Source organism: Ambystoma mexicanum, chromosome 3p (genome assembly GCF_040938575.1).
Source record: "Ambystoma mexicanum isolate Mex_15411 chromosome 3p, UKY_AmexF1_1, whole genome shotgun sequence".
NCBI classification, from domain to species: Eukaryota; Metazoa; Chordata; class Amphibia; order Caudata; family Ambystomatidae; genus Ambystoma; species Ambystoma mexicanum.
In genome coordinates this window covers 804,713,516-804,731,563 of record NC_090925.1, presented here as the reverse complement: position 1 = coordinate 804,731,563, position 18,048 = coordinate 804,713,516, and the positions used below count along the sequence as shown (strand labels likewise).

The 18,048-nt window shown below is 45.3% G+C and overlaps 1 protein-coding gene across 4 annotated transcripts in view; it reads left to right on the top strand.

The window, feature by feature from the left end:
• The window catches only part of RNF112 (ring finger protein 112), a 680,823-nt gene that overhangs the window by 374,975 nt on the left and 287,800 nt on the right, over positions 1–18,048 (top strand). For all 4 annotated transcript variants that reach the window (XM_069651835.1, XM_069651833.1, XM_069651834.1 and 1 more), the window contains 2 exons: positions 12,542–12,598; positions 13,033–13,122. In XM_069651835.1, coding sequence (XP_069507936.1) covers positions 12,542–12,598; positions 13,033–13,122 — 147 coding nt within the window. The remainder of the gene's footprint in view (positions 1–12,541; positions 12,599–13,032; positions 13,123–18,048) is intronic.

The window sequence follows — 18,048 nt, the reverse complement described above, 5'->3', positions numbered from 1 at the left end:
ATGTGTTCCGTTATCCGCTTGGATCCAGCTTTGCCTTCCTCTGCATTTGGCAGGTCGAGCTGTCTGCGACATGATTGTGGCAAACTTCTCTTGGCTCAGCTACTCCGCACGTCGATCTCATCAGCCTCTCTACTGCATCCTGCAGTCTGCTTGCCTCCCGTGTCCCAAACAGCATCAGAACAAGTCAGATGGAGCTGCATTCTCCATCTCCCTCGCACGTTCCGTTCAGCTTTGCTCATTTTAAATGTCCTAGTCTGGCGCTGCATTTTCCAATCGCTAGAACGCAGTGTTGGTTCATGAAAAGGGTGAAATGGGTAAATAAGGTTGTTGTCTACGAAAACATGTGAATTCCCTATTCACATTACAATAAGCCATATAGGAATGTGGCAAAGCCACATGGGTGTCACAAAGAATTAAAGCTGAAGGATTATTCTGATCTAGTACTTGTTTTCCTCCCTGGAGTTTGTCCTCCCCTATGTGGACCTCTCACAGATAGCCACCCCCAGGTCCAGAGTCAGGTAGCTTCTGCCTTTCACTGGCCACATAGGGGAATCAGTGATGATATTTCTAGATTCATCACATACCCTTCCCCTAAGACAATGGTCTTTTTGTCCTTCAAGGAAAAATAATCTAAGTGGTTTACTCTTCCCGGCTTTCTTCTTCCTTTGTACTTTTAAAGATCAAGAGACCAGTGTCTTATCTGATTGAAAGAAACAAGATAGTGTTTCTCCTACTTGTGCGCTAGATAATTCTTTCAAAGAGGGAGGTTCACCCCCCCTGGGTTCTTATTTTTATTTGGGCCACCTGTGAGACCCACTGGTCAAACAGGGGAACGTCCCTCCCTATAACTAATTGGGCCAGTAAGTTGGTTGGTTACCATTATAAAATATTCCTTTCCTAAGACGGAGACAGGGATTTGTGACTGTGGGTGTCTTTCAACATGGCCATAGGCAGAGCTTACTCTTTCTTTCCCTGTCCTCTTCCATCCCTGGGGAAGTAGTTCTGATCTGATAGCACACCCCTGACTCCCAGAATCTATTTGAGCCTGATGTGGTTTCCACCTAGCGTGGCAGGTATTTTGTAGGTGGTTATATTGCCTCTGTACAGAAAAGTGTTGTTTTATTTCCTCCTCTTATTTTTCCTCCCTCTGGAGAGAGATTTCTCTGGGTTCTCTTTCCACTTCACCATTAACTCCCTAGGTCGGGCATAAAGGATATTCCCATAAAATGGTTAATCTCTCACTTCATTAATTTGTTTATTCTGACTAGATTTTTTTACTTTTTACTTTTCATATGGTTGGGAGATTCATCCTGTTTGAGGGACAGCATCTTGCTGGATTACCAGACTCTCCACAAGAGGGACATAGCTTACCTTGGGTAGGAGTTGAGGATAGGGAGCGTGGGATACCTTGATCACCTTCTACCACTCCCAGAGTATTGGGTATTTATTTATCATCCCTAGATTTTGTGGGTGCCTCTAACTTTAGGGATCTATTTAAGGGTTTCAGGGGGGCAAACGGTTCTTCCTTCTCGTCCTGTTCTATCAGGTGCTAATATGAGTCTTTAGAAGGGGGCATTCAAGGTCCTTCTTTTTATCTGGGAGAACAGATGACTCGGATGCAGTATTTTCAGTAGACGTTTGTAGAGAAACCTCTATTTGCAGCGGAGGGATGGGAGAGAAACTCAGAGGAGTATCGGGGTTTTCTGTTGTGCTAGGTGGACTGTACCCATTCTTCAAAACTTCACAATGTTCCATTTTAGATGTTATAAGGTCACCATCATAGTGAGAAGATATATGAACTAAGTTCTCTACAAGGCAATAGCCTGTAGGGAACACAAAATCCTCCCATGAGGGATCCGGTTCATCCAAGAGGCTGAGAGAATAACCAGGTGGTATCTTACCTTTGTCCTGCTCTACTAGGAACTTAGGCCTAGAATAAGGCCTTATCCATAGTATGTAGCTTTGGGCTTCTCCTGTTTACTGACTGCCAAAGATAGCTGGAGAGCCTTCCCCAGTAACTTGGGAATCTATATTTGGGGGGAACTGTAAGTTAGAGGTTAGAGGCAAAATGTGTTCCTTCCGACTCCTCACATCCTGGAAATCAGAGAGGATTGCTTCTAAAGGGGATGATTCACCCTCCTGAAGACAATATTGCTGTGAGACCTCTGAGGGAGGGGTCTCTCTGGTTTATTCAATCTGGACATCACTTTAGGAGAGCGATAGGGATACAATGGCCTCCAGATTTTCCCTTTCCAAGGGAAAGATGGTCTCCTTAGATGTTGGGGACCAGAGCATTTCTCTTGGTGTCTGCTCGTCACAAGGAGGAGCCACTGGAGTACCTCTATCTCTTCTACTATGTGAATGAGATTCAGAATAATAAACTTCATTTCATCGCCGTAAGTCAAGAGAGGTAATACCCGGCCTGTTCTCTCACGGGGCATGATATAGACAACTGAATTTGGGGGGTTTCTATTGTAAGTTCTAAGGATATGACAATATTTTTCCTACTGAGTACCTGATACTTGTGGGGGGAAGAGATTATATGTGTTCCACTCCACCTTTCCTCTAACGGGTAGAATGGCTTGTGCCGTCAGTGGGAATGGCTTGTGCCGTCAATGCGAAAAACTTGATTCCCGTTTGTTTGCCAGCTGGTAAGTGGGTCTTCGAGTTCAATCCATGTGGTCCAGCCCACTAGACGAAAATGTAATCTACGGTGAGATGTTCACAGAAATTCACTTTGCGGGACTGGAATTGATGTTAGTCAGTTTGAACAATCGCAGAGTCCCCCAGTTTGTGTCAGCTGAGCTGGATCCCACCACTGACACCATATGTAAGGGATAACAATTAAGATTCTGACAAAGTGGCATGTTGAGTGTTGGTTATAGAGTTTTATTTGTCACAGATGAAATGGGGGAGCGGGTTGGAAAAATCCTATCTGTCCCTAACCCTAAGAGGGGTTTCCCTGCCTCAACAAAGCTAAGGACCATCTGTGTCAGGATGTCAAACCAAAAAGCATCCACTGTCCAAAAGTCCTAAACTGACCCGTACTCGCTAAACACAATATAATGTGTAACATGGGGTTTCTGTAAGCTGTGCACTTGTAGCTTTTCAAAGTTTCAAACATAAAGTTCAAAAGTGCAGAAAAGAAAAGGAATAACATTCCACCAGAAAAGGGGGTCTTCCCTTCCCCTATGTTTCTTCTGGTCTTCCACTGTCTGCTCAATACTTCCAGAAAAGTCAATAACATTCCATCGATTCACAGGGGAATGACTCTCTCCCTGAGTTTCTCTTTTCATCCAATGTTTTATTTCAGGATTTCAAGGGGGACAACTCCTTCTTTGAGTTTCTCTTCAATTCCACAGTTCTTTAGGATATTTAATTTCTCACTCTCTGAATCCTTTCTTCATTGTTTGTCAAACTTCAAGTAGGGTTTTTTACCCCTGATCGTTCTCATTCCATTTTCTATGCCTTGTTTACTCTTCTGCCAGGGTTTTTGCAGTTTTGTTACTTCTCTCGTCCTCTAAGTTTCTTTTGTCTTTTAAAGGGGTATGGTTCTTCCCTTTTTTCATCGATTCTTCGCAATTTTTCCCCTGAGCTTGCTCAGCCCTTCTACCCTTGGCACACTCTCCTACCAGGGTATTGTAACTTTATTACTTATCCTTAAAAAGGGTATGGGTCTACCCAATTTCAGCTCACTTCTCTTTTGACCCCTGGTTTAGTCTCCTGCCAGCGTATCACAACTTTATTACCTGTGTGTGAGTCCCAGATTCACTGTTTGCCTGGTTCACTATCCTGCCAGGGCTTTTCTGCTTTCCATTCAATCTTACATCCAGGAAATAATACTGTTCAGGTATTGGGTCACCAACCCTTTCTTAACACTGTTTGTATCTGTATCACTTATTCCACTTCCTTTAGTCAGGTTCTTAACAATATTCGTAGCTGTATCAATTATTTGACTTCCTTTAAGTAAGGTCTGTAAGGGATCAAGAGTAAGACTCTGATACAGTGGCATGTTAGGTGTTGCTTATAGACTTATTTCTAGAAAATAATAAAAGTGTTGAGAGATTCTATCCATCCCATATCCTATGAGCAGTTCCCTGTCTCAACACAACTAAGGAATCTCTGTGTCAGGATGTTAAACAAAATATCTTCCTCCATCTTGTGTCCAAAACTCCTCAACTGACCCTTGCACTCTAAACTTAATATAAAGTGCCTAAGGGGGTTCTGGTAAAGGTTCTAAACATAAAAGTTTCAAGTTGCAAAAAACAGGAAAGAAATAAAGTCTACGAGAAAAAGAAGTTTCCCTTCCCCCAAATTTCTTCTGGTGGTTTGAATGACACTTATCACAGTTCAAATCTACTCAAGAGGGATGAGATTTCCCTTGATTTTCCTCTACGCATGCAGCTCTTCTATTTCGTCTCGCTACCCCTGGTATACTCTCCTAGCAGGGTATTTTGTAATTTTCTTATCAATTCTCAGAAAAGGGGTATAGCTTCTTGCCTTGTTCATTCACTTCTCGTCGTTTCACAATTTCAGGTTTACTTTTCATTTCACTCCTGGTTTACTCCCCTGCCAGGATATCACTTTGCTTTCCTTCTCACTCCTGGTTTACTCCCCTGCCAGGATATCACTTTTTTTCTTTTCTCACTACTTTCCTGGATTTGAGTCCCAGACTCCCTGTGTGCCTGGTTCACTAGCCTGCCAGGGCTTTTCTTTTCCTTGTTCACTTTTTCTTTTAGCCACAAAAATAATATTCCTCCAAAATTGGGCCAATGGCCTTTTCTTGGCAAAATCCATATTCGTTTCCACTTCACTTTTGAAACCTTGGTCCTCAACCCTTGTTCATCACTGTTCCGTTTATATCAATTCTACTTTTGTAGTCTTGGGTCACTGACCCGTTCTTAACATTGTTCACATTTGTTTTTTAAGTTCTTTACCAGCTTCAATTGGGCTCTCTTGTGCTGTAAACTCGACTCGACGTTCGTACTCAGTCGCTTCGGTACCACATTCGCTTTCTATGGGCTTACCGAGCAGCTCAGCTTTTCCTCGCGTCTTTCCATCATCTTTCCTTGGTGTCCGCTAGCTGGGCGTGCGTCCCATTAGCCGGTTGGCTTTTGCTTCCCCTTCTACTGCTTTCGGTTGCTCCTTTCGGGCATTCTGACCGGTGTCAGAACAAATTACAAAGTGTCTCTCCTTCGTAACACCTCTCAGCTATCTTTCACCGTATGTTTGTCTCTGTCGTTCTGACTGGTGTCAGAACAAGTTACAAATTGTTTTTGCCACTCTCTGTGTGTCTCATCAGCCGTGTCCACTTTAAACTTCCCAGCAGTGATTAACAATTTCCAAAGATTAGAACACGGTATTGGCTTACTGCTTCTGTTTATCCTAATTTCTCCATCCCTCTTCCTTTTCTCAGTACTAGAAAACGGTTGATTGGGAAAACCTGAAAATACTTCATCAGTGTCACAGTACGCATATAGGCATGTTGCAGAGGGACTTGGGTGTCAGTAGGAATTGTGACTTTAAGGTTATTTTGGTCCAGTGTTTTTCTTTCTCCATGGAGTTTGTCTCCCCCTATGTGGTCCTCCCGCAGATAGCCACCCCCAGGTTCAGGTAGCTTCTGCCTTTCACGGGCCACGTAAGTGAAGCTTCCCTCCAGAGAATCAGTGATGATGTTGCCAGATTCGTCATAGCTCTTAGCAATGTTTGTATCTGCATCAATTATTTAACTTCCTTAAGTTGGGCTCTTAACAATGTTCGTATCTGTATCAATTTTTTCACTTCCTTTAGTTAGGCTCACTTGTGCTGTAGACAGTATTCGATATTCGGCTTGAAGTACCCCAGTAACCAATTCACTCTGCCTGGGCCTACTAGTCTTCACTGGCGGCTTTGACATTGCTCGTGTGCAACCATCTTCCTTGCACTCAGCCCTCTGCTGAGAGTGCATTCCGCTAGCCACTTGGTTCCCGCTTTGCCTTCCTCTGCATTTGGCAGATCCAGCAGTCCGCGACAAGGATGCAGCAAACTTCTCGCTGCATCTCTGCACAACGATCTCGTCAGCCTCTGTACTGCGTCCTGCAGTCTGCTCGTCCCTGGTGTCCCAAAGAGCACCGGAACAAGTCGGATGCAGCTGAAGTCTCTGTCTCTCTCTCACATTCTGTTCAACTGTGTTAATTTTAAATGTCCCGGTCTGGCTTAGCAGTTTCCACTCTTCCTAGTGTCAGTATTAGAAAAGGGGGAAATAGGTAAATAAGGTTGCTGGCTATGAAAACATGGAAATTCCCTGTCCACATTACAATATGCTCCATAGGAATGTGGCAAAGGCACATGGGTGTCACTAAGAATTACAGCTGAAAGATTATTCTGATTCAGTATTTGTTTCCTCCCTGGAGTTTGTTCTCCCCTACATGGTCCTCCCGCAGATAGCCACCCCCAGGCTCAGAGTCAGGTAGCTTCTGCCTTTCCCTGGCCACGTAAGGGAACTTTCCTGCATAGAATCAGTGACGATATTGCTATATTTGTCACAGTGCCGATATATACTCATTTCCAGTTTGCTTGATCCGTTGCTTCTTGTGATCACAATGGGCTTTTTTGTTACTTTTTCTTTTAGAAGACTGTCACTCAGGGTTTGCAGCTCTTCTCAAGCAGTTACTGGAACAGGCCTATCTTTTTCCTTTGCTGGTATGGCGCCTTCTTGAAGCTTAATGTCATGATTTTATCCTTTCAGCATTCCTATCGGGTTTTTGAACACTTCTGCATGTTTTTCTAGTACCTTCTTTTTATGTTCTCTGTCACAGCCATTACTGGAGATAATCAGTAGTGGGTTAATTTATTCTGTAATTCCTTTCATAATAGTTTAATCTATGTCTTAGTTTGTTCCCTTTGCTCTCAAATCTTTTTGTAGTCTTCTCAGAGCCTCTTCATTAGGACCATTTGAACCATTGTCCTCCTTTTCTGTTGGTGGTGTTTGAAATATGCTGCTTTCCTTCTCTCACTGGTTACCTGCAGACCTAATGCATATCTCTCATCTCACAAGTTGTTGGCGGGTGTCGCCCACCTTGCAATCAGTGGACTCATCTCCCAAGCTCCCTATAGGCCCATTCACTTTAATGGGCTCTCACCCGCCAAAACACAAATCTGGTGTTTTCACCCGCCTTGGCGACACAAAAGGCTGAGAGCTAAGCCTGATGCCTCCATTAATACTTTATAACTTTTCAGCCACTGCTATCAGGATATCATTGGCATACCTGGAATCTGCAGCAAACCTGTAATGCAATTTCTTGCTGTCAGTGCTTTGTCAGGTGAGAAATCGAGGGTGTGTAGCCTAAATGATGGGCGTGGCCTGAAATGTCCCCAGCACCGGACAATACAAAGAAAAGTTGCTTCTGTGCAGGCATCATGAAGTACGATACTGACATCAGACTTCAAGTTCAAACAAAAAGATATTTATTAACTTAAATGTCAGGATGGTTGAAGGCCAAACTTGCCCTATATACTAAGGTGGGATTTCCCTACTTCAATGAAACTAAAGAAAGTCTGAGTCAAAGAGTTCAACTTAAAAGTCTGTCTGTGTCCAAACCCTAGCCTTGCTCTCACAACTACAATTAACCAATGTGTAGGGATGTCAAAGCCAAAAGAAACATTGTTTAACTCAAGGTTCAGAGCTTGTTCCAGTTCACAACTTCTGTTCAGCTCCGCTTCTACAAGCCCAACAAAGTTCCATAAAAGAAAGTCTCAATGCTTACCTTTCTCCAGTTCAATTTGTTCTAGTTCAATGACAATCCTTGCGTTTCCCTTCCCCAAGGTATTAAGTAACGCAGTTCAAAACAAGAGGGCTCTTGAGACTCTGATTCCAAGACACCAAGTGCAGTTAGTTTCTTAAATCTCAGGATTTCCTTCCCCGAGACTTTAATGTCTTTATACTTCTTTTAGTTTTTTAGAAGTCTTAAACAAACACCAGGTTAGCCTGACCCTCTTTCTGGCTTGCTTCGCCAACTCTTCTGCAGTGGTTTCGTTTGGCTTGTTTCACGGTGTCTTTAACTTTCACCATTCGGTGTTCTCTGGTCTAGGCGCAGTTGTCAGACCACAGGGTCCACCCATCACAGGTCGCGCAACCAGGTCCCTGGACTCCTCAGCCCTCACACACAGGTTACTTGGTACTTGTATCTGAGCACCAAGTCACTGACAGTTGATTGCCTGTATATGGCTCATGGCTTAGAATATATTATTGTACTCCTCTGACTTCTCCTGGTTGTCTCGTGGCTATGCCACCATGTATCACACACCCCTTGCCCAACTGTAGCCTTGTAACACTGCATTCATTCATTGAGGTTCACTATTTGGCTTCCCTTAGCATTTAATATATTAGACCGTCAGGTTTTAATTTATTCAGGGTGCCACATATGTTTTAAAGTTCACTTTTAAGCTCAGAATTCAGGGTTCTCTTATGTATTCAATGTATGGTTGCTCGCTTTAAATTATAAATTGTTATTTAATTCGATATTCAGCGTAGACTGGTTTTATGTCAATGCTCAGTTTCCATTTAGTCAATTATTCAATGTGCATTGGATTTTCAAATATTGGATTTTCATTTAGTTTTGTATTCAATAGGGGGATAATCATGTATTGTTCTGGGCCGTTACTCACTTGTGGTCCGTTCGGTACTGGAGCGCCTCTCTGATACTCGCCTGGCTTCTCCGCTCTCACCCGGAGGTTTCATGTGACTTCCTTTCACCTCCTGTAGTCAGAGGCAGTGAAAACCCACAGTCGCGAACTCTGTCTGTTCGCCATGTGCTCCCTGCTTCACACCGGCACCTTGGTTGCTGGTCCCGGACGTGGACAGCATCCTCTGTATTTCGGGCTCCTTCGCAGCCCCGGCTGCACATGCTTTGGTCTGGAGGCTCACAGACTTCTGGGGGATGCAAATCCCACTTACATCAGACTTCTGCCGGTGTCCTGGTTCTTCCTCTTAAGTCACCACAGTTGCCTCCTTTCAAGGGTCTCCTGCTGCTTCACCTGTTGCGCCCTGCCCTGCTGGGCTGGTCTCCCTTCATACACCTGCATCCCCTTGTCAGGCTGCAGGTGTGGAACTCTAATTAGTCCTGCCTGACTACAATTACAGGGACATGCCTGACTATCATAGTTCCCTACAGGCATCTTCTTTGTCCCAGTATCAGAGTGGTGTAAAAGGGTAGTCTTCATCACTCTTAGTGGCATCTTCTTCGTCTCAGTACTGCTAAATATTATATGTGTTGATTTGAGGGGAACTGGCTCATAATTGCCTACAATGGTTGGGGGAGGGTTTTGGTAGTTGGCAGTAGGGAAAGGGGATAAAAGGGCACCCCATTCCCAGTTTTCAAGGGCCCTCCACCCAGTTGATCCTCCCTCGCTTCTCCACCCCCAGAGTCAGGATCCAAGAATGATGACCTTTCCCTGGCCATCTGCGCAGAAGATCCAAGAGGAGTAGGAGTGAGAATACCCTCAGTGTTCTCATACTTTCCTCACTGTCGGGTTCCTTTTTTTTACTGTCCCGTGCTGGGGATTCAAACCCGAACCCTGCCATGACAAGCCAGTGTCGCATTGCACTGTGCTATTTCATAGGTGCTCATTTTCTTTTGTTTCATTCAAAGCGCCTTAGGGGCTTTGTGTCAAGGAGTCTATTGAAAGAAACAAAAGAAATCCAGTACCTCAGACTCAGAAATAGAACAGTGCAATGTGACACTGGCTTGTCACCGACAGGGCTCGAGTTCAAATCCACAACACAGGACAGAAAAATTTAAATAAAATGTACATTGTCAGCATACTGGGAAATCGTACCTGAGCCCTGCTGCTGACAAGCCAGTGTCGAAACACACTTTGAGATTTCATAGGTACTCTGTTTCATCTGTTTTATTAAATAGACTGCTTGACACATGAAGCCTGTTAGGGGCTTTAGGTGTCAGGCAGTCTTCTGAAAGAAACAAAAGAAATCCAGCACCTGTGAAATTGCACATTAGCTGTCCTGTTTCGTAGGTGCTGGATTTCTGTTGTTTCATTCAATAGACTGCTTGACAGATAAAGCCCATTCTAGCAGGTTTTATGCATCAGTCTATGAATTAAACAACAGAAATCCAACACCCACAGAATATCACAGTACAGTGTGACACTGGCTTGTCACTGGCAGTGCTGGGGTTCGAATCCGCAGTACAGAAAGAAAAAAAAGGTGGCTGTCGGGTTTTGGGAGACTGGCGGTGACTCAGGCCCGGCTAGCCCTGCCTTATTTAAAGCCCTGCTTGCTGCACCATTTCTTGTGTACATTCGGTTCTGCTTATACAGTATTTCTTTCTGATATTTGCTTTTTTTTCTTTGCTGTTCGTGCGATGCATTTTCACTCAGTTTGATTTGTCCTCTTCATATCGCATCCCTGTCGCCGTTGTGGAGTTGCTATTTATTTATCAGCTGAATAATCAATGATCCAGTTAGGATTTTGTCTGCAATTACCAAGTATTTAGGCATCGGTGAACATTAGGAGGCGTCCTGCTCTTCCAACGATCCTGCTCTGTTCCGCAGACTCCCTCTCTTCTCCCGCTTTCTCCTTCCTCATCTGTATGCTGCGTCGTACGTCTCTAGAGTTTGTTTTTGTTGGAATCTAATTTAAAGTAATGTATGCCTCTGCTGACCTCATCTCCTCTCCCCAGGTTATTATTACTTATGAATATCTGGTTTATGTTGTGGGGAACGTTCTGCCTCCTGTGCATCAATATTTGAATAAAGATAGAATTACCTAGTTGGACTTGTGACAAGCACCCATATGTTTGCATGTCGAATGTTATTTATTTAATTTTATTGAGCATTTGTTAGGCGCTTATACAACAGAATTGTGTTTCAAAGCGCCACAAGGCTAAATCGGAAGGGAACAAGGGGGGAGAAAAAACATTGACAAAACAGTAAATAGACAGTTGTGGTCCTACTAGGTCTTGTGGTATTCGGACGTGCAACTGCAGTGAAAGGAAGTGCAAGAGAAGGGATAGGGCGGGGGGCAAGGAATGGACACGTGCTGGAGGGGGGCTTGGGAGGTAAGTGCCAAGCGGAGACAAGGAGGAGGCCTCGGACTAAGTGCTAATGCGGGCGGCTCCCATGGGTGGGATGTAGAGCCGCCAAGCAGGGGCCCGCAGGGCCAGTGCAGTGTGGGGACTGTGCTGGTATCGACTCATTAGAAGGGCCTGGTATCCTGTGAGATTCATGAGGACCAGGCCACCGGTCTCAGCGGAAGTGGGATGATTAGCAGGGAAGGGGAAGAGGTAGAGAAAAGCAGTTTTGAGAAGTTTCCGGAACATAAGGAGGTCCGGCTCAAGTCTGAGAGGGGCAGGGAGGCTTTTCCAAAGGGAAGCACCAGCCGAGGAGAGAGACCGCCCCCCACTCTCTGCTTGGAGAAGCGTTTGATAATCATGAGTCGGAGTGAGAGGAGAGCAGGGCTCTAGCTGGGGAGTATTTAGGGAGGTAAAGTTGGGAGGGAAAGTTGGAGATAGTGTGGTCCCAGGCCCCAGAACGCCTTCTGGATGATGCAGAGGGTCTTGAATTTGATCCTTGCAGCCACCGGGAGCCAGTGGAGAGACTTTAGGGCTGGAGAGATACAGTCCCTGGGCTTGAGGCAAAGGATAAGTCTTGCAGCCCTATTCTGGATTAGCTGGAGTGGGCGTAGGGAGATTGAGTAAGGGGCTGTTGCAGTAGTCCAGCCTACTGAGGACCAGGGTTCTGGAGACATTAGGCCTCATTACAAGTGTGCTGGTCCGGTAACAAGGGTGTCGGTAACCGACAACGGCACTGTTGTTACCGGACAGGCACACTCCCAGTCTGCCTGCAGTAGTTGCTGTGCCCGACAGGTCTGACCATGCCGGGCACAGCGGCCTTGGTATGCAGACTTTCATGGAAGCACTGGCACCATTATTAACGGTGCCGGTGCTTCCGTGGTCACCATTCCCATTGAGTCCTATGGGACTGTATGCTGTAATGGCTGTAATGCCCCGGTGTTTCCGGCAAGCCAGGCTCCAGTTAAAATTTGCAAGTCTGGCTGCAACCTGACGGTTTTGCCGGCACGGTTACCGCCGGACTTGTAATGAGGCCCATTGAGCTTCCGGGGTAAGGTTCATGATGTGAGGGGTGAATTGTATCTAAAGGTTGATTTCATTTCTACATACAGACCTCAGGCAACGTTTTTGGTCAGGAATTTAAAATGTATTATCAGATTTTGGAACATGACGTGTGGTATCATAAAACGTCAAATGTGGAACCAACAGTAAAATAAACTTGATTTAATTCTGTGATACAGCTGAACAATATATTTTAGAAACTGATATCGGAGCAACACAGGCACAATCCACTGGCATAGGGCCTCACTGACTGGTACATCTTGGGCTCCAGAAAACCTGGAAAGTGCCTGCACAGCTTGGCATAATAATACTATATAAGGCAAGCGAAGGTCTGTACTGCCATCTGCCACAATCACTGTCTTACAACACCATAGGGCTTTAAAAATAATGTGTGGGTCCTTCCTCTTTCATAGATGTTTGCTCACGTGGCGGATGAAGTTGGCAAAGCGTTCAGCCTGCAGCCAATCCAGGTAAGCCATACCATGATTTTCAAAAACATCTGCCAAAGACTAAAACGCAGGCTTCCAAAACATATGAAAGCAGGCCAGTGGTCCTAAAAGGTCAGATGGGCTGGATCAGAGTCAGTCACAGACAGGAGTCAAAGAAGTTATGTTCTCTGATGTTTTGTGCCGGTTTCGGTAGCGAAACATCTGAGCACTTCTACTGCCATCAGTGATAAAGGCAGAATTGTAATGGTTAACAGATGAATAATCAAACGTGTACACTTAGTAATGCAAGCAATGTATGAAAACAGTGTCTGGAATCTGACCATTCATACACTTGGGGAACCAGTGGCCATACGTATAAGGTCTGTTGTGAAAGGTTGGGTGTCTGTGTTGAAGTGAGGACCTGTTATCATAGAAAGCCACCATGACATTGAAGTTCCTGTTTTTTTATTTTTCAGCACCTGGACATCCTTGTGAGAGATTGGTTTTACCCACCAGTTTATGGGGTCACCGGTGGAGAGTCGTATATAAATGATGTTGTTATAAAGGTGAGGACTCCTCTGCGTTCTAAATTGAGGTTGATTATTGGGTCGTTACTTGGATATATCAAGTGGTGATGGTCTCGATGGAAGTGCGTTTTAGTTTTCTTATAAATTCCTTTAGGCCTATATTCCAGATGTTATAATTGTGATTAAATGTTGCTCTATTTTGCACATTGGAGTTGCATTGGTCATGATCACCTCTACGCATTCAGTGTCGCCAGATCTGCCCACAATTACACAAGAGAAAATGCAGGCCCTGGGGACACCTGGTCTTGCCTGGAACTCTGCACTCCCCTGCACTTGACAAACCTCTAGACCAGGAGAAAAAAAGCACTTTTTAATATTTCTTTATTATGTAATCAAAGGCTACAAGGGATGACTGTGCAATGCAAGCTAAATCTTCCTTTAAGACTAAAGTTATTAGCATACTTGATCGTGGCCCAATTGACGTTTTCCGAATTGACAGAATTTTATTGTTCTAATTCTTTTGGAATTTCTGTCCATTTTAATTAAATATAGATGTGGAGTGGGGTAAGGGAATAGGTTAAGGTGGGGGGAAGTGGGTTGGAGGGAGTCTTTCCCCAGCATTTTGGAACACAAAAAAGAACAAAATACATTTGGCAAAATGTCAATTTTTTTCAATCAAATAGACCTACACCAGACTTGACACATAATTAAAATACTTGTCTAATTCATCCTGTGCTGTTTTCCTCCAGACACCATAGAAGTTGACCCCACAGTTCAGAGACTGGGCCATGTACATGCAGCATCTAGAATACAATTTTGAGAGCTCCTGGAAGTCTGATGTGCTGTTTCAGCCTCCGCCCAGTCCGTCCGCTTCCCTTGGCTTTCCTTTCCCAGTCTATTTCCTGTGTGCCGACAAATGGCATGGCTCAAAATTGTTAGGTGCTGTGAGCTATTGAGGACCTGCTTGTAGCATCAGAAATCCAGGTTAGCTTGATACCAGATGCTACTAGGAGCTACTCTTGACAGCCCAGACCACCTAGTGCATAGAAGCATACCTATTTGACATTCACACCACAGGATTAAACAGGGGCGTGAAAACTATATTAACTCTAGGTATTAGGGAATGTGTCTACGGAACATTGGGAACCTCTAGAATACCTTTAAACCATACTTGGTCCTATGCAATGGACTTAAGGTTATCATTTGCAACTCATGTAAAAGTAAGGTTTGAAACTCACTATGTACTAGAAACCCTGTAGCACAAAGGTAGCTTGTGCATACAAAGCGATACAGAATATACAGGAGCTGCTCTTAGCGACGGCTGATAGAAATCCTTATTGCAATCCCTGGAATGGAAATGTTTGTGTGTGTTCCACATTTATATGCTCGGCTGTATCTTTTTGTCTGAAAATGGTGTTTTTGGTTTTGAATATTTCTACCAGCTTGTGTGCCACGACTGGTTCTCGGTTTAGGCCGTCAACTTTTCAATTTGAAAAATGCTACTGCTACCGAGCTCATTTTCCAAAGCTGACATACACTCGATATGCCTCCATTGCCTGGATAACCCGGACCCTTGTACTGACCCCTTGTACTGACTGAAAAAAATGTAGTTTCCTTCAGTTCCTGAAGCCCCAGCATTTCCAAGGCTGTGTGGCACCAAAGAAGAGGTCTAAGGGGAGTGTGCAAGTGCACGCTTACAGTCGCAAGGCCAATTGGCACACTTGGGCTAGTGTTGCCCCAGGAATGCAGCAAGACCTCCTCCCCTCAGCCCTGACTGCACCGCCCAGGAGATAATTAGCAGCTCCTGTGCCATAGGTTCAGGAGAAAAGGCCGGAGTAATGCTGTAAGACTCCCTGTCCTGCTAGGTGAAGAAAAGAAAAAATAAGCAGGTTAATGCACATTGAGTACACCGGCCCCTTTCGTACACAAGTCTCCTATTTCCCCTGTGACTAAGTTCCCTACCTCACTCTGAGGACCTGCAATGGGATGACTAAGGAGGCTGTATGTCTCCTGAATCTAGCAAGTGATGCGCTATGGGCAGTATGGGAAGGATTCCCATCTCGCCCCCACTTGGTACCCATTTTAGGACAGTCACATTGGACATGCTGCAAGTGGGAAACAGTGACCACGATGAATCTGGGAAATGAGGCTCTCGCTAACACCAAAAGACTGTGCTTTCATGTCTACTGAAGGCACCAGTGATCCTGCACCTTCTGGTCCTTTAAGAGAATCAAGGAACAATGGTTTAAACCCTGGCCCAAATGGGGGCAGCCTAAACTGGGATTACACACTCACATATCTACCTACATGTATACCACCTTTAAGGGAGACATACAAAACACACATACAGTAAGCCTTGCTCAGATACTGTTTATTTAATGTGTATTTGTGATAATTAAACTACTTCACTTGCAGCAGGACATACCATGTTGCTAAGGGGAGCCCTTGGAATGTTGGGCACCAGGACAATGGACAGGCCACCCCCAGGTGACCAGGATAGGGTACTTGCCTTTTGGGTGAAGAGCCAGCTAGAAGACAAATCATTAGGGTGGGTGGAAAAAGAGACAGTGAGGCGTCAGATGCCGCAGTAAGGAGTCGGACACAGTGAAGATCAATAATGCCTTTATTTAAATTATGAGTGGTTTGGGAAAAAGACCTCAATATGCCTAACTCTGAGGGGGTTCCTTGCCTCAACAAAACGAACTAATGGACCCGTCTTTGTCAGGATGTCCAAAATAAATGTCCATAGTCCTCTGTCCAAAACCTATTCTGACCCTCACACTTAATATACCACAAAAAACCCTATCAGGGAAAATAAACAGTACTTGGCTGTCTTCCTGCAGCCATCTGATGGTTTTTCACACCCACTATCCTAGACGTGGATCTTGTGTGCCAGGGGGACACTCCCTTTTCCTGGTCTTTCCCAGTTACCAGGTCTTTGGAGCCCACTATGCCAGGGGCACACTCCCCTTCCCTGGTCTTTCCCAGTTATCAGTGCTTTGGAGCCCACTATGTGTCATGATCTCTGCTTCCAAAAGGTCAGGGTTTTCCCAACTCCCTTGGAAGCAGATCCATAACCCAGGTTCCGAGGGCCAACCAGTCCCAATTGGGACCTTTTGGACCCAGTCCTGGCGCCAGTGGCACCAGGCTCATAAATATGCCCAGTCCCAGCGTTGGAAGCGCCGGGCTCATAATGCTTGGGTGGACTTATCTGCAGCAGACCATGCTGCTTACTTGCCTGCCAGTTGAGCCTCTGATCCTCTTCTGTTTGGAACTACTTTTCCTGTTGGGTGGGGCAGGAGCCACTCCCTAGGTTCAGAACACTGGAACTCTTCTGGAAAGCAGGAACTCTTTTCTTACCTAGGCGTGGCTGTGGAAGGAGACACCTAAGCACTACAGGAGGCTATTTAAACCACACCCGATGGATGAATCTTGCTTTGCGTTATTCTGCATCCTCTGCAGCAGAACGCTCATCGTGTCTTCTGCATCTGATCCTGGGCCTAAGGAAAAAGGCTTACCATCCTGAATCCAGTCTTCAGCTACACCTATAAAGACAAGAAAGAACAGGTTAGCATTACGGTCTTCAGTGACAGCGCTTCACTTACCTGGTCCATCGGCTGTCACCAACGCCTCGTGCTGCATTCCGGCATCTGAAAGACAAAGGCTTACCTACTCTTCGTGCGCTCCGGAGGCCTTCGGCGCTGCATCCCGCATCTGAAAGACAAAACAAGGTGCGTTTAAAGACATTGGGGAACTTTAATACTCACGTGCCATTACTCCTTTCCACATCTAACCCAGTGGGTATTCCGGCACCCTGCGGCCGCTCCGAACTCGTACCTGCAAAATAAAAAGACAGTTAGAGCGCATAGTGAAGCAGGCAACAAGCGCTTACTTACGTGCTTCCAGGCGCTTCTATTCATCACACGGGCTCCATCTTCAACTCACTTCAGCCCGTCATCCGCCATCGCCGGAACCCTGCAAAACAAGAGACATCATTACTAAAGACTTTTAAAGACATTAGAATTACTCGAAACTTACCGTTCGTGCAGTAAACGACGGACAGCAGTCCTCTGAAGTCAAGAGGCCTGCTCCCCTTATCCAGTGAAGAAACTGGTTACAGCACCCTGACCCGAGGCAGATGGAGAGCACGGCGTTCACTTACCTAAGGTGAGAGCGTTAACCTTTGGGGTTCTACAGGAGAAGAGAAAGGGAAGAAGAGAGAGACATTCAATAACCCAGTTCATTAATCCCATATTTTCTATCTGCAGACATCTTACCCTTCGAGTCAGACATACAGTGCACAGAGGTCCAGCCCAAAGAGCCAGCCGTGTGTTACACATCACCTTTGAAGATACAGTATACGCCCAGTCAAGACCAGCGCCTCTACGGGAATCAGGTGAGCGTTACAGAACGCAAAGCCTACCGCAAAACTCCCATCCAGGCGCTATGGAAACCTCGGATACCGACCAGCTAGCCCAGTTACTTGGGGAACTAAGGGCAGAAGTGCATGCAGCCCGTCAAGAAACAAACGCTCTAAGAAGGGAACTGATTATTTCCAAGGAGCGAACAGATGATCTCGCTAGACAATTGCTACAGTCACAAGCCGGACAGACCCCGTTACCCGCATCTGGGGGAAATCTTCCTTCTACATCCTCTATGAATCCAGTGCAGATCAACCTACCTGGGAATGTACCTCTGGCTCCGCCCGAACGATTTTCTGGTGACCCAAAGAGGTTTGCAGTATTTATCAATCAGTGCCGGTTGCATTTCTTATGCCGGCCAGCAGCCTTTCCAACTGATAAAGCTAAAGTAGCTTTCGTGCTTTCGTACCTTAGTGGCAATGCGGCAGACTGGTCGATCCCTCTAGTAAATCAAGATGATCCGGTCCTCCATGATTTTCAAGCTTTTCAGCTCAGTATGGAAAAACTGTTCGCAAGACATTCACAGGGGGCAGGCCTTGGACAA